Here is a 16,397-nt window from a genome sequence, read left to right on the forward strand (position 1 = left end):
CCCGCCTTTCTTTGCAGACTCAAGGTGCAGCAAGGATAATATTTAGCTTATATTATAGAAAATTCAAGTGTGTTTTTGTTGAATCAGGCTGTAAGTATTCTTTCCAATTTCTAAAGTACATGCATGCCTAAACCATGTTTTTTGTTTGTTTGGTTGGTTGTGTGTGGTTTTTTTCCCTCTACCACAAAAATATGTATGCAACCATGGAATCATGGAATGATTGAGGTTGGAAGCAATCTTTGGAGGTCATCTGGTCCAACTGCTCTGCTCAGGCAGTTGGCTACAGCATGCTGCCCATGACCATGTCCAGACAGCCTTAGAGCATCTCCAAGGATGATGGCTCCACAATTGTCTGAGCAATACGTGTCAGTGTTCCATCACCCTCAAAGCTTTTTTGTGATATTCAGACGGAGCCTCCAGTGTTTAAGTTTATGTCCATTGCCTCTTGTCCTGTCACTGGGCACCACTTGAAAGAGCCTAGCTCCATATTCTTTGCACCCTCTTTCCACATATTTATATACATTCATAAGATCCCCATCAAGCCACCTTCTCTTCTCTAGGCTAAGCAGTCCCAGCTCTCTTAGCCTTTTCTCATAGGAGATACTCCAGTCCCTTCATCCTCTTCGTGGTCCTTTCCTGGACTCTCTCTAGTACATCCATGTCTTATCTGTCCTGGGGAGCCCAGAGACGGACACAGTACTCTGGGTGTGGTCTCACCAGTGCTGAGTAGAGGGAAGGATCACTTCCCTTGACACACTGGAAGTATTCTTCCTAATGCAGCTGGGAACAGCATTGATCTTATTTGCTGCAAAGACACATTTCTGGCTCTTGATCAGCTTGGTGACGACCAGAACTCCCAGAACATTTTCTGCCAGACTGCTTTCCAACTGGGGGACCCTTAACATGTACCTGGGGCTGTTTCTCTGCATCTACAGGACCTTTCACTTATCCTTGCAGAGAGGGGCTCCTATCAGCCAATTTCTCCAGACTGTCCAGGTCCCTCAGGATGGCAGCACAACTCCATGGCATATCAGCTACTTCTCTCAGTATTGTGTCATCAGCAAACTTGCTGAGCCTCATCATCCAGACCATTAATTAAGACATTAAACAGGACCAGACCCAGTACTGACCCCTGGGGTACACCACTAGTTACTGGACTCTCGCTGAACTTTGAGACACTGTTCATACCCACTGAGCCTGGCCATTCAGTTTTCAATCAGCCTCACTGAATGATTACCCAGTCCGTACATCAACTGGTCTATGGGAACCTTCAGGGAAACAGCTTCAAAGGCATTGCTGAAATCTAGGTAGACAATATCATCTTCTTTCTCTCATTCATCAGGCTGTTCATTTATCTGTAGAAGCTTATCAAGTTGGTCAAACATGACTTCCCCTTACTGAATCCATGCTGACTACTCCTGAGGACTTTCTTGTCCTTCATGTGCCTGGAAATTGTTTCCAAGATGAGCTGCTCTATAACCTTCTCAGGGGTTGAAGTGAGGCTGACAGGGTTGTAGGTTCCTGGGTCCTCCTTCTTGTATTGTTTGGAGATAGGAGTGACATTTGCCTTCCTCCAGCACTCAGGCACTTTTCTTAGTCACCATAATCATCCAAAGATTATTAAGAGTGTCCTCATAATGACATCTGCCAGCTCCTACAGTACTCATGGGTACACCCCATTAGTGTCCGTGGACTTACTCAATTTGCTTAAGTATCCCACCGAGGATATATCTTCCTTGATCCAGGTTTTTACCCACTGGCCTGTTGTCCCTGGGTTTCTTCAAGACTAGTTTTGCTAATAAAAATTGAAGCAGAGAAGACAAACAGTACCACAGACTTTTCCAGATCCCATGTCACCAGGGCCCCCCTACCAATTCAACAATGAGCTCACATTTTTCTAGACTTCTTTCTGTCAGCAGGGCAGTTGCAGAACCCTTCTTGTTGACTTTGACACCCCTTGCCACATTCAATTTCAGCTGGGCTTTGGCTTTCCTAACTGCATCTATGTACACTTTGGGAGTGTTTCTGCATTTCTGTCTCCTTCTACCTTCTTTATACTTCTTTTCATGTTCGAATTTTGCCAGTAGATCCTTGTTATCCATGCAGGTCTCCTAGCATCTTTCCCTGACATCCTGATCATAAGATGGACCACTCTTGATCTTGGAGATGATCTTTGAGTATTAACCAGCTTTCTCTTCCCTACAGGCCTTATCCTGTGGGACTCATTTAGGCAGATTACTGAAGAGAATCAGCTAGCCTTAAGTCAGGGTTTTGATCTTGTTTTTTGCCTTGCTCTGTCTTCTCAGAGTCCTGAATTTCACCATGCCGTAGTCACTAGAGCTAAGGCTGCCTTTGGCCTTCACCTTCTCATTGAGTACCACCTTGCTGGTGAGCATGAGGTCTGTCAGAACACCTTTTCTCATTGGTTCTTCTCTCAGAAATTTGTTGTCAATTCTCTCCAGGAACCCCCTGGATTACTTATGCCCTTCTGTGTCATCCCTCCAGCAGATATCAGGGTGGTTGAAGATCTCCATGAGGTCCAGGGTCTGCAAATGTGAGTCTGCTCCTAGCCGTCTGTAGACGGCCTCATCTGCTTGTTTTTCCAGGTCACACAGCCTGTAGTGGATACCTACTACAATGTCACCCTTACCTGTGTTCTCTTCAGTCCTTACACATTAGCTCTCATCTGGCTCATCATCCACTTCCAGGTAAAGTTCTATGTGTTCCAGCTGCTCTCTCACAGAAATGGCAAATTCACCTGCTCATCTTCCTAGCCTGTCTTCCCTAAAGAGATTGTATCCCTTCACTGCAGCATTCCAGTCATGGGAGCCATCCCATCACTTCTCTGTGATCCCAACATCATAGGCTTGCAACTGCACACATACCTAGCTCATTGTGTTTATTTCATGTGCAACATGCATTAGTGTACAGGCACTTCAGAGAGGCATCCTAGCATGCTGATTTCCCAATAAGTACTTTGGAGATTTCTTCATTGGTGCCCTGAAGGAACTTCCTTGCTTAAATAGAACTGCTAGAGACTACCCTGTTTAAGCATTGTTTTGTTAACTTTATGATCCTTTCCTGTCAAATGACTCCAGGCCCTTTGTCCATCAATGTCACCCATCACTGCCTCACCTGCCTGCATGTTACTCTCTTCTGCTCCCATCATTTGTACTTTAAAGCTCTCATTAACAGGTCAGCCACTTTGGCAAGTTACCTTTAAGCCATCTTCCCCAGGTAGACATTGACCTGCAAACAGGGTCCTACGGTCATAGAACCCAAAACCATATCACCAATATGAAGAAGGCTGCAACAACTCTCTTAAGCTCTATCTGGATCAAAGCCTCTACCTTAACAGGGACAGTTGCTTCAGCAGCTGCTGGGGAAGCTGCCCTGTGGTTTGTCACCACCATACCAGAGACTGTGCTGGTACCAATTCAGCTAAGGTCCCTTATTTGCATCCTGCTGCACACACTGCTGCGTCTGTTGGTTGTATTCTTGGAGCTGTGCTTTTGTCCTTGCTGTAATATAGGCTTCTGCAGGGCACTAGCCAAAAGGGTGTTAGACCCTCCCTAAATAGGAGGTAGCTGCAACAAAAGCTTCAGGCACCTTGGGTCAAGGGCAGCTGATCACACTGGTTAGAAGCTTCTAGAGCTTCCTCAGGCCCACACCCTTGTAGACCCCACTACCTGGTCTTTACCCGGTGACAGTAGACACCCTCAGAGGGTTTCCAGGCAGTCACCTAAGAGCATGGACTTTGTACCCATAAGTTCCCAAAGCAGAACACAGAGATTGCTGTTTACAGTAAGAAAGAGCAAATAAAGGATGATTTAGATCATTTAGAATTTTAGATCAAAGCATGAAAGGGGCATCAAGGCCCCCTCAGATTCTAATTACTAAGAATTATTTCATACTTTTTCTCTGATTAGCTGCAGTAATCTGATCAGGATTTAGTGGGAAGGGGTACTTTAGAATATTTAAAGGTATGTATTCACACCCACAGTAGTCAAATAATAAAATAATTAATTAATAAAATAATTAATTAATAATTAATTAAAATTATTATTTAATTTAAAATTAATAATTAATTAATTAAATAAATGTGAATAATAAAACATGAATAAATAAACACTGAACTCTAGACCAAACAGTACTGTATTGTTTAAAAATAAATGTGATCATGAACTTCCTTCAACCTAGAGCTCCTAATGAGAGTGAGATAGTTTTCCACAAATACTAGAATCAGATTTATATTCAGGTTCACATAATCCAGTGCTGCATCTGAGATAGATCTGACTGTGTCAGGTTTCCTCTTAATCTGTGAAAAGTTCTCTGTTCTCAGTAGTCTTATTGTTAATATATTTACCATAACCCGATTCAAACATCTCTTATTCCTTTGTATGCTATGTACCTATACAGTTTCCATCTATCTTGTTTGCATTCTGATGTCATCACGACAAATAATATAGCAAGAACAGAATGAATGCAATTTATGTCATCATCACAAACTCTTACTTTTAAGAAAAGCAAGTGAATGAAACACTAGTTGCTAGAGAATTGCTCAGTTGAGCAACTGAGATGCTCAATTCTTTCTTCATGAAAGTGTTTGGTTTTTTGACAATGAGTCTTCTTTCTGTGGTAGTGTTTGTTTCTGTTCACCCTGCACTAAATAAACCACAGGAAACTAAGAAATCTGTAAAGCTGTCTAGTGACAATTTCTATGTGATTGCCTCATGTCTGAAAACATCAGTCTAACATGCAATTACATTATTAAGAATACTCAAAGTGAAACACCAGTATTATATATATATGCTTAAAAAATTTTACCCAAATATATTGCAGTTCATATGCAAATTGGGTACTCCCTCCCCTCTGATTACATTAACCTAGTTTTGAATAATGATTAGCAATATGAGCAGAATACTGAATAATTGGGACATTAATTGTGTATTACTAATAGCTTCTTCTTTCAGATGGAGTCTAAGTAGGTTACACAGAACTGTGTCTATTAGACACTAAATCAATGTAGCATATCCAAAGTGTGACCAGAATTTAATTGTGCAGTCCGCCCTGCAATCAAACTATAAAGTCAAAAGTCTATTTTAATTTATTAGGGACTTCTTCAAGACAAAATATATCTTCTCACTGCTTTGCACTGGATGTCTGATCTAAATCTTTCAAAAAACACCTAATTCATGGCAAAAACAGACTCAGCACTTGAATGCTGGTATTATCACACTTCTTTTTTTCCAGTATTTTAAAATCCCACTCACTGAAGACATGGAATGGATTCAATCTCTATGGGTAGAATAAGAATGTGTGTATGTGTGTACTTAGCACAGCTGTAAGTTTTCAAGTTTATTTGAAAGCTTGTGTCCAGGGGTCACAGAACTATGTCTGGAGGTGAAGGAGGACAAAATATCGTTCTGTTTTCTTGAGTTTTAGTTAGTGTGACACCAATCCATCATCTCAGAGAGGTCCTTGCATGTTGGGCAATTGCTCATCTGCCCCAAAGGTCCTTTTGTATTGGGCTTCAAAAAATTGTGGTGTGCCTGCCTTCTATCCTCATTGTTTGTCGTTTCTAATTGATTTCACATAGCAGAAACAGATTTTATATATATATATATATCATGTTGCAATAACCTTTTGCAATGCCAATATTTGCACATCCTTGAGCAGACAAAAGGTAGGAAGGTGGATCTGCCTTGTTTTAAAGCCTAGTGAAAAGTTGAAAGCCTCATGAAAAGTTGGACATGTCACTAACCTAAGTCTGACTTTCAGTGCAAATTCTAACTACAAGCAGACTTTATTGTACTGCAGTGGAACAAGACTGTGAGCACAGAATGCTATTTACATCCTGCCTAGCAGGAGGTGTTTCTACAATGGCATGATGTGCTAAGAACAGGTCAGAAAGAACTGTGATGCACACCATAAAGTAAAGGTGTCTTTGGGTGTAAATTAGTTTTGAGGCCTCAATACCACATGTCTCAAAAAGTCCAATGAAATTTCAGGGGAAAGGCAAGGCAGATAGGCAGTTTCCACAGAGCTAAGGCTTGAGCATTACGAATATCAGATATATAGTATTAATGCAGTGTTACTCTTTGTTTTTTTGTTTTGTTTTGTTTTGTTTTTTGTTTTAAAGCTAACCATAGCTATAGTTTCAAGGACTACATATCGCCTCAGTCTGAAAAATGTTGAATGCAGCACTTAAGAATGTACAAGGTGGCTACATTTCACTACAAACAAATAAGTCTTAGTTGTAAACCCACTGAGCTCCTAGTAGCTTTGACATCTTAATGACAAACAAGCTATGTACTGGAGATAACCTAAATGAGAAGCAGGCTGAAATATAGGCTTCCCTGTGTTCTGACTTTGAAGATTTTTTTAGCTGCTTATTGCTATTTTCCCTGATTTAAATGTCTAAGTCTCTGAAACAATTTCTCATTTTCTCAAAAGCTGAAAATGTGTTGAAGTGCTTTGAGAGGTGAAAAAATAGGGTTAATCATAAGCACCCAAAGTTATCCTCTATGTAGTCCCCAAACTATTGAAGTGAATATTGTAGTAGTTAATAACTCTTCTCCACATAAAGCCAAAATGTTTTTGACTGTATTATCAAGGATGTTTTCTCATTTCACTTTCTTGCACAAACTGGAAGTACAACTGCAAAGTGCAACTATTTATAGAATCATTCAATAGTAGTTTTTAATCCTCAGAGATTTTTTTAATTAAATGCTGAATTTAAGAGAAAAATGAAATACTAAGTTAAAACTATGTCACTTCTTAGGCAAATATTTCCTTACTTAATGGAAACGGACTTGTAATATTCAACTACAGTCTCCCAGCTGAGTTTATAGTGTATTAACTACTCCATCAGATCTACTCCTGCAAGTATGAAACCTTTAAGGAATTCAGTTCAATGCCATAAAAACGTATTTCTTGCGTAACGTTCATAAGGAAACATATAAAACATTCTTTCTTCTTTAACTGAGCAGCCTCACATGAGAATTGTTAAAGATTGCCTTTAGATTGATCTGTCTCTGCATCCACTGTGGCAGAGCTTTTAGGCTATGTATGAGATTTAAGTATCTTTGTTTCTAATAGGGAAAATATTGGGATATTTTGCTTTGAGCAAAAAGGATGATAATGTGCGTGCAGTTTGGCTCTTCTCTGACCCCGTGGTGTTTCTTTTGCATCTTATGCAAGATTGCAAGATTGCTTTCACATTGCATACCTTTATATCGTTACTGTTCTCTTGCACCAAAGCACTTTGCAGATCAAAAGCTGGATAGAAGCAGCTCATTTCTATGTTAAAGCGCAACCACCTCTTTCGTCAAGGGACAGCCATTCAATAAACATAATCAGGGAAAAATAGTGTAGAAGAACAACCACCAGTGAAGAGCTGCAAGTAATGCTGACCCCTGGGAGCAGCAGTAAGGGACTCAGGAATCCAGTTTGTTTTTTTTGTTTGTTTGTTTGTTTGTTTTTTTATCAGTCCCTGTCAAAGGGAAGGGGATTGAAACGGCAAGTCAAGTCTGGCAAATCAACAGATGGTTACAGGACTGGTGCCACAGGCAGGGGTTTGGCTACTTAGACTATGGGACTGACTTTGAGAAACCTGTTCTGCTGGGGGCTGATGGGGTCCCTCTGTCGAGAAAAGGAAGAGTATCTTCAGTCACAGGCTTGCCAAGCCGGTGAAGAGGAGCACCAGCTTGGCAACTCTCATGAAACTAGAGTTGCCAGAGGAAGAGAACCTCAATCCATCCTGCTCCTCCCAGTTTGACGCCAGTGTCAGTGATAGGTGCCCAGAGCCTGGAGAGGTGTCAGGGGTCAACAGGTGCCCAGAGCCTGGAGAAGTGTCATGGGTCAATAGGAGAGCATTGGAAGAGTAGCACAAGGAAATTCCAGCCACTGCAACCAGTGAGTCAGCTTCATCAGGGGCCCATATTAATTGTCCTTATGCTAACACACGTAGCATGGGGAATAAACTTGAGAAGTTAGAGAAGTATTGATGCCTGCAGGGCAATGACCTCATCAGCTTTATTGAGTTGTGGTGGGATGGCTCCTGGAATGCATTGATACACTTCCTTCTCTAAGTGACTGAGGAGCCAATGAGGAGAGGTGCAATGCTGGACCTCATTCTCACCAGCAAGGAGGAACTGGTGGGGAAGGGGAAACTCAGAGGCAGCCTTGTCTGCAGTGACCATGAAATGGTGGAGTTTTGCATTCAGAGGGCATCAAGGAGGGAACACAGCAATCTCACTACCCTTGCCTTTGGGAGAGCAGACTTTGCCCTCTTCAGGGACCTGCTTGGTAGAGTACCATGGGACAAAGTCCTGGCGGGAAAAGGGGCCCAAGGAAGCTGGCTAATATTCAAGGATCACCTCCTCCAAACTCAGGAATGATGCCTCCCAACAAAGAGGAAGTTGGGCAAAAACACCAGGAGGCCTGCACAGATGAACAAGAAGTTCCTGGCCAAACTTGAACAGAAAAAGGAGGCCTACAGAGGGTGGAAGCAAGGTCGGGTAGCCTGGGAGGAATACAGAGAAATTGTCCGAACAGCCAGGGATCAGGTTAAGAAACCTAAAGCCTGTTTACAATTAAATTTGGCCATTAAGATCCACAAGAAAGGTGCATCAATGATAAGAAGAAGACTAGGTGTCGTGGTTTAGCCCAGCTGGCAGCCAAACACCACACAGCCGTTCGCTCACCCTCCCCCCTCCCTCTCCGGGATGGGGGAGAGAAACGGGAAAGTGAAGCCTGAGAGTTGAGATAAAGACAGTTTATTAAGACAGGAAAAATAATAACAATAATAATAATAGTAATAATAATAATAGTATTAATAGTAGTAATGTGTACGAAATAAGTGATGCACAATGCAATTGCTCACCACCCGTTGACCGATGCCCAGCCTATCCCCGAGCAGCCGGCCCCCCACCCCGGCTAGCCACCCCTATATATTGTTCAGCATGACGTCAGATGGTATGGAATACCCCTTTGGCCAGTTTGGGTCAGCTGTCCTGGGTCTGTCCCCTCCCAGCTCCTGCTGCACCCCGAGCCTGCTCGCTAGCAGGACAGAGCGAGAAGCTGAAAAGTCCTTGGCTTGGTGTAAGCACTGCTCTACAACAATTAAAACATCAGCATGTTATCAGCGCTCTTCTCATTCTAATCCAAAACATAGCACCCTGCCAGCTACTAGGAGGAAAATTAACTCTGTCCTACCTGAAACCAGGACACTAGGGAAACTGTGGGCCCTCTTCTGAAGGAAACAGGAGACCAGGCCACCCAGGATATGGAGAAGCCTGAGGTACTCGAGTTTTTTGCCTCAGTCTTCACCAGCAAGAGCTCCAGCCACATAGTGCAAGCTCCAGCAAGCAATGGCAGTGACTGGGAGAATGATGAACAACCCACTGTAGGAGATCACGTTCAAGACTATCTAAGGATCATAAAGGTATGTGAGTCCATGGGACTTGATGAAATACATCTGCAGGACATGAGGGAACTGGCAGATGTAGTTGTTAAGCCACTGTCCATCATATTTGAGAGCTCGTGGCAGTCCAGTGAAGTTCCCACTGATGGGGAGAGGGGAAACATAACCCCCATTTTTAAAAAGAGAAAAAAGGAGGACTCAGGGAGCTACAGGCCAGTCAGTTTCACCCCTCTGCCCAGCAAGATCTTTGAGCAGATCCTCCTGGAAACAATGCTATAAGGCACATACATAATAAGGAGGTGATTGGTGACAGCCAACACAACTTCACTGAGGCCAAATTGTGCCTGACAAATCTGGTGGCCTTCTACGACAGGGTTACAGCATTGTTGAATAGGGGAAGAGCAACTGTCATCATCTATCTAGACCTGTGCAAAGCATTTGACACTGTATCCCATGACACCCTTGTCTCTAAATTGAAGAGACATGGATTTGATGGATGGACCAGTTGGTGGGTAAGGAATTGGCTGGATGGTCTCACTAAAAGAGTTGCAGTCAACCACTCAACGTCCAAGTGGCGTTCAGTAACAAGTGGTATATCTCAGAGATTGGTATTGGGACTGGAACTATTTAACACCTTTGTCAATGACATGGAAGGTGAGATCTAGTGCACCCTCAGCAAGTTTTCCAACACCAAGCTGTGTGGTGCTGTTGACATGCTGGAGGGAAGGGATGCCATCCAGAGAGACCTTGACAGGCTTGAAATACGGGCCTGTGCAAACCTCGTTAGGTTCAACAATGCCAAGTGCAAGGTCCTGCATCAGGGTCAGAGCAATTCCAAGTACAGATAGAGGCTGAGCAGAGAATGGATTGAGAACAGCCCTGATGAGAAGGACGTCATGGTGCTTGTTGATGATAAGCTCAACATGAGCCAGCAATGTGTATTTGCAGCCCAGAAAGCCAAACATATCTGATCTGTATCAAAACCAGCATGGTAAGCAGGTCAAGAGAGGTGATTCTTCCCCTCTACTCGGCTCTAATGAAACCTCATCTGGAGTTATAGAATCATAGAAACGTAGAATCATAGAATCATTAAGGTTGGAAGAGACCTTCAAGATCATCTGGTACTGCAGGTGTACTGTACTGCATACGGATGGGATTGTTCAGCCTGGAGAAGAGAAGGCTCTAGGGAGACCTTAGAGCATCCTTCCAGTACCTAAAGGGGACATACAGGAGAGAGACTTTTTGCCAGGGCATGATGTAGTGGTAGGATAAGGAGTAAAGGTTTCAATTAAAAAAAAAAAAAATGGGTGGCAGGGGGCGGGAATTAGATGATCTTTAAGCTCACTTCCAATCCTTTCTAGGATTCCTTCTATGAAGCACAGAGAAATTATCATTATTTGAATAGAATGAAGGAATAATTGCATTTATTTTCTGTCTCTTCTCATTAGAATGCTGTGTAAAATATGTGGATTCAAAGGTAGTAGAAATTCATTCAGTCCCATGGAGTTGCACCACTGTGTCTTATTTGCAATCCTAATGGAAAAAAAAAAAAAAAAGTCAGCAGAGACTCTCGTCATATTTCTGACATATGGTGTGATTGTCTACAGTGAAAACCATAATTAAAACAGAAAATCCCTTAAGCTTCCCATTAAGGATGGTAGGGAATTGTTTTCACATCACACTGATATTTTATGGATATATTTTATCTCGAATAAAAGTATAATAATCATTAAAAAAAAAAAAAAAAAAAAAAAGAAAAGAATTCATGAAGGAAAAGTTAGAAATAGATTATGTGCAGTTCATTGAATGGAAGTGTATCATTTAGAGAATTTCAAAGCATTTTGATAACTGTAAGTTAAAAAATCTATAATGAACTTATATTTTGAAATTGGGTTATACCATAATCATTATCAATCTCTAGTACATTGTACAACTTGAATACTAAAAAGCTCTGGAGAAAAGTGACTAAATAATTTAAGAAGCTGGCTATGGACCAGATCTTTCAAATCCTCTCAGTGTTCACTACAAAATCATGTGCCATGAGGCTGAAAGACTGTGATGTTATTGAGGGGAGTGTGTATTATCTCCTCACATATTAGGCAAGACTTCAAAAAAAAATTATTTATGAAGAGGGAAGATGCCAGAATGCTATCACCTATCTCTACAGGATCAGCCAAAGCAATGAAGAAAGTTCTGCTTTGCTGTTTAATCTTCCAGCATATCTTGAACAAAACTAAAATGTCCCCTTTTCAGTTTGCCATTTCAACATTTTTAATGGATCCAAAACATCTTTCTCCCCTTTTTTCATGGTAAGATCATAAAGATCAACTTTGCACCAAAACTAATATTAATTAGATATTCCTTAGGAAAAGTGAAAAAAAAAAAAAAAACCACTATTAGGAAACTTTATGAGAAGAATTATTTATTTTTCCTGTAACTAAATGTAGGTGTATAAGAGAAAAAGAAAAAGGAAGGAGAAGAAGAAGGAAGAAGGAAGAAGAAGAAGAAGAAGAAGAGGAAGAAGAAGAAGAAGAGGAAGAAGAAGAGGAAGAAGAAAAAAAAAGAAAGAAATGAAGGAAGGAAGGAAGGAAGGAAAGAAAGAAAAAGAAAAAGAAAAAGAAAAAGAAAATAAAAGGAAGAGTAAAACAAAAAAAGGAATGAAAGGAATAGAAAAAGAAAAAAGGAAAAAAGGAAAAGAAAAAAGGAAAAGAAAAAGGAAAAGGAAAAGGAAAAGGAAAAGGAAAAGAAAAAGAAAAAGAAAAAGAAAAAGAAAAAGAAAAAGAAAAAGAAAAAGAAAAAGAAAAAGAAAAAGAAAAAGAAAAAGAAAAAGAAAAAGAAAAAGAAAAAGAAAAAGAAAAAGAAGAAAAATTGTGCTTTTACTCAGTGTTTATGAAAGAAAATTTCCCTTACTTTAGCCCAAGAGAATTCCGAACTTGAAGTTCCATATTTAAAAAAAATAAATAAATTGCAATGAGAAAATAGGATATCTTTCATCACTGAATCTTCAGAAATGTTTTGTGAAATTCTTTCCTGTTTCAGGTCTCTGATTTCAGATGTTTCCTAATGTGTGGGGTTTTTTTTCATACATTTCACATCATTTCCAATGGAAATTAGAGCTTTATTTAAATTTCTGTTTAGTCTCCACTTCATGTTTTCAGGAAATTTGTTCTTCTGGTTAATCCATTATTTCTTTCTTAGTTTGAAATGTGGAAAATTTAACATGTCTAACAATTTACACTTAGAATGATAACTTCTACGTCCACTATCTCTTTAAAATCAGAATTCTTAACAAAAACAACTTTCCAATTTTTTTAAAGAGCCCTAAAAAGAGGGCTTCAAAATTTATTTTGCATGTGACCTACTAAGAAACTTGAAATACACTAGACTAAGGAGACCTAATTTACTGTAATTAAAGTGTACTCTTCAGGGTGTCAGCCTTTCCCAGTTGATTCTCTTTAGCATGAAGTGAACATATATTTTTGCCGTGCTCAGACATCTCATTTCATGTCCCCACTTGCTTGTAACATATCTTCTTCTATACAGGAGTTGTTTTTTCAGGTTGTTTTTTCCTATAACTCCACACAGAAAGTCCTGTGCTGCTAGGTCTCATTGCCATTCACCATTCCCATTTGTCCCCTCTAAGAACATGTTTGTTGTAGACAGGAAGACTAGATATTTAAATCCATTTTGAAATTCAATTGTATAGTGAATTTCATGCAGTCCAGAGTACAGGTGACATTTACCAACAGCGTGAAATGAAAGAAGGTTTGGTCTTTGTTCTCCCGAAACAGTTACCATAAGCCAACACTGACATATTGTGCTGCTTCTGATAATTCTTTTTGGTTGCTGCAGAACTATATCTTTGTTTATCTTCTATCATAAAATGTGAGTCATGAAGATTCTTTGATTTTCATTGCCCCAGATGATCAACAGTGACTTGTGACTCTGCGATCAACATTGACTTTTGACGTGACTCTTAAACATTTTGCCTCTGCTAATTTTAAACATTTTTTTTTTTGTGAGAAAACTGCTATAGTGTAGAACTTTTGTACATAAAAGGAAAATGTTCTAAATTAGAGCCCACTAATTTGTAAGACATTGAGGACTTCAGTGTTTCACCCAAAACGGTCCTGAGGAATAGACTTTCTGATATAAAGGACTGTGGTTCAAGTACTAATATTCCATCTTATATCTTTTCTTTCTGCTCTTGAGCCATTTTTTGCAAGTAATAACATTAGCAACAAGGAGGAACATAAAAATGGTTTAAAATTCTGGAAGATCAGTAAAAGCAAAATGGTTTCTTTGGGTGGATTCAGGATCAAAGTAAGTTTTTTATGCCTTCCTTATTTGGTTGAAGCTGTTGAGATACTCAAGCTAAAATCAAAGACACTGACAGCAAAAATGTTCCCAATTTCACAAAATGAACTGTGAGTTGAATTCTGCTAACTCATTAATAGAAAGGTCTTCAATTCACATGTTGGTCTTCCTCAAATCCAGACTGTCAGTTTGGTACCTGTTTCTGTTAGGAAATCCCACAGAGCTGACCTTCTGTCATGCAGTACATGTGAACTGAAAGAAAAACTTTGGAGATGAGGGACCCCAGCATGATCAATATGTTTTTCTAGAACAGTGTTTTCCAATTTTGTTCTGATGCTCTCAGAATTCCTTTCCTTTCCTTCCTTCAATTCCTTTCCTTCAAGCCAGTCCAGAACAGATGGCCCTGCTTTATTATCTAACTTTTATTTCTTTGACCCTTGCCTGAAGTTACAATATTCCCTTATGTCTGTTTCAGTAACAGAAATTTACTTTTTCTCTATTTTTTTTTCTTTTTGAATTTCAGGCTTATCAATGAGTCTTTGAGGGACCAGCTGCTAGTTACCATCCAGAAGACTTTCACATACACTCGAACCCAGGCACAACACCTCTTCATTATTCTCATGGAGTGCATGAAGAAGAAGGAGCTGGTATGTTTACACATTCCTTAGGGACAAAGACAAACCTCAATGCATTGTTTTGACTGAGCTTTTCAGGCGCCTATTGAAGTATTTCACAAAACTGTTGACTGTGATCTACATTCTAAAAGGATATTATTCTATATTATGGTGACTTTTGTTTGCTTTGATCTGTTTTCTTATTTGAAATGATTTATTCCAACTTTCATAAGTTCCTCTGCATTTACTTTTACATGTCAAAATATAGCTAATAGTGTATGTATATCATTAGTTTTCAGTCATCCTCAGGTATATTGTGATTGAAATTCTACTCCTTTCAAATACAAAAAAAAAAATGTTTATCTGTCACCCTTTACTCATACTTATTCTTTCATACATAACATAAGATCTTTCAATAATTTCTAGGAGCTCTATGAAAGTCCTTTTGCAGAAGCAAAATCACACTTTAAAGCACTTGGGATTAAACTGGATCTTTTATTTTTACTTTTATTTCTTAAAAACTGACTGAGCAGACATCCTTCCATCTTGTAATATAATCTTTCTTAGCTTTGTTTTTAGTTCATATTGCAGCTTCCTGAAATTCCAGACTGAAGGCATGCTGCAACATTTTGTGTAGGGTAAAAACCAAGAAGAAATATTGACTCAGATGTTTTACAGATTTTTTGTTTTCTGAAACTATTGGAGTTTTCTGTGACTTCATCCTCTGCAATGCCTTTTAACTTCAGTTGAAAATATGGCATATAATGAATAATACCACTGAAACTTGATGGGAAATAATGATTAGGAAGTGTTAATAAAAATCTCCCTTCTAGTGAGAGTTTTCAAAATAGAAGCTATTCATTATATGGTTTACCTCAACAAGTTTTCACAAACAAGCAGTTCATGCATCCATCAAGAAGTGGTCAGTCTTCCTCTTGCACAATTAACCGTTTACATGTATCACAATCACCCAGAACATGTAACCTAGGCAATGGCAGGAGAGAATTCCAAAGACAACATTGCTGGGAAGAGCTGAGAGCAGCATGCAGTTCTTCTGTGCCATTGCAAGGTAGATGGTTGGTGAAGGTGAGCTGGGCACATGACCATCAGCAGCCTCTGCTGGGTTCTTACTCATACTGTCAGAATTCATACTGTATAACAGACTCTAAATTATTCACAAGCAGTCTGTGCAGCCCATGAGCTATAGACTGATCATCCCTTTCACGGATGAACTACATCAAAATAGAGTTATTTTTCTTTTTGTATTATTCTACCAACATTCTCTTTACATTAAAACTCTCAGGAAAAAAAAAATGTGATCATTCTACAGAAATTCTTTTCTTGTCCAATTGTTACTGTCAAGATATACTGTGACTTCCATGGCACTCAAGTCTGCTTCACATGCAATGATTTTTGTAGTAGCTATATGCAGAGAGTAGAAGAGCTTTATAAACTGAGTGAATAAAGAGAATTCCTTAATAAATTACTCTCCAAATCCAAGCCAGACCTTTTTTAATGTTGAGTTGCTCTTACTTTCTTTTCATCACAGCAGATATGGCTACCACATAAAAGAGTAAAAACCAAACATAGCTCTTTTCTGAAAAGGCTGCCTTACTGCAGAAGGCACAAGAAATTAACCATTTTTTTTATGCCCACACATGTAGTCTGTCTCCAAACACCAGATACCCACAGTGAAAGACATTCTTAAAAATTTGGACATGCATATAATATTGTCCACAGGAGAAATGTGAGGGAAGAAGGTGCTGGAGATAGGCTCCACTCCTGAGGTACTCTCACTGAATGGCCTAGACATTTAGTCTCGCTGCAAGGCCTAGACACCTTAGTAGTTCTGAACACGCTGTTTACATGCAAGTCTAAGCTTTTGAAAATATTTCTTTATGCAGTAATGTAGCTACTGTATCAAATAAGGTGCCATCAGTAGATATATATAACAAATAAAATCTTTACTCTACATCACTTGTTAGACATTTCTGTTAACATCTTAATAATACTAATAAAGAACAAAAATAATAATAAAA

The 16,397-nt window shown here is 39.5% G+C and overlaps 1 protein-coding gene across 1 annotated transcript in view; it reads left to right on the forward strand.

The window, feature by feature from the left end:
- The window catches only part of TRPM3 (transient receptor potential cation channel subfamily M member 3), a 149,888-nt gene that overhangs the window by 41,680 nt on the left and 91,811 nt on the right, over positions 1-16,397 (forward strand). The window contains 1 exon segment of the mRNA XM_035558507.1: positions 14,268-14,391. Coding sequence (XP_035414400.1) covers positions 14,268-14,391 — 124 coding nt within the window.

Source organism: Cygnus atratus, chromosome Z (assembly GCF_013377495.2).
Source record: "Cygnus atratus isolate AKBS03 ecotype Queensland, Australia chromosome Z, CAtr_DNAZoo_HiC_assembly, whole genome shotgun sequence".
In the NCBI taxonomy this organism is placed as follows: domain Eukaryota; kingdom Metazoa; phylum Chordata; class Aves; order Anseriformes; family Anatidae; genus Cygnus; species Cygnus atratus.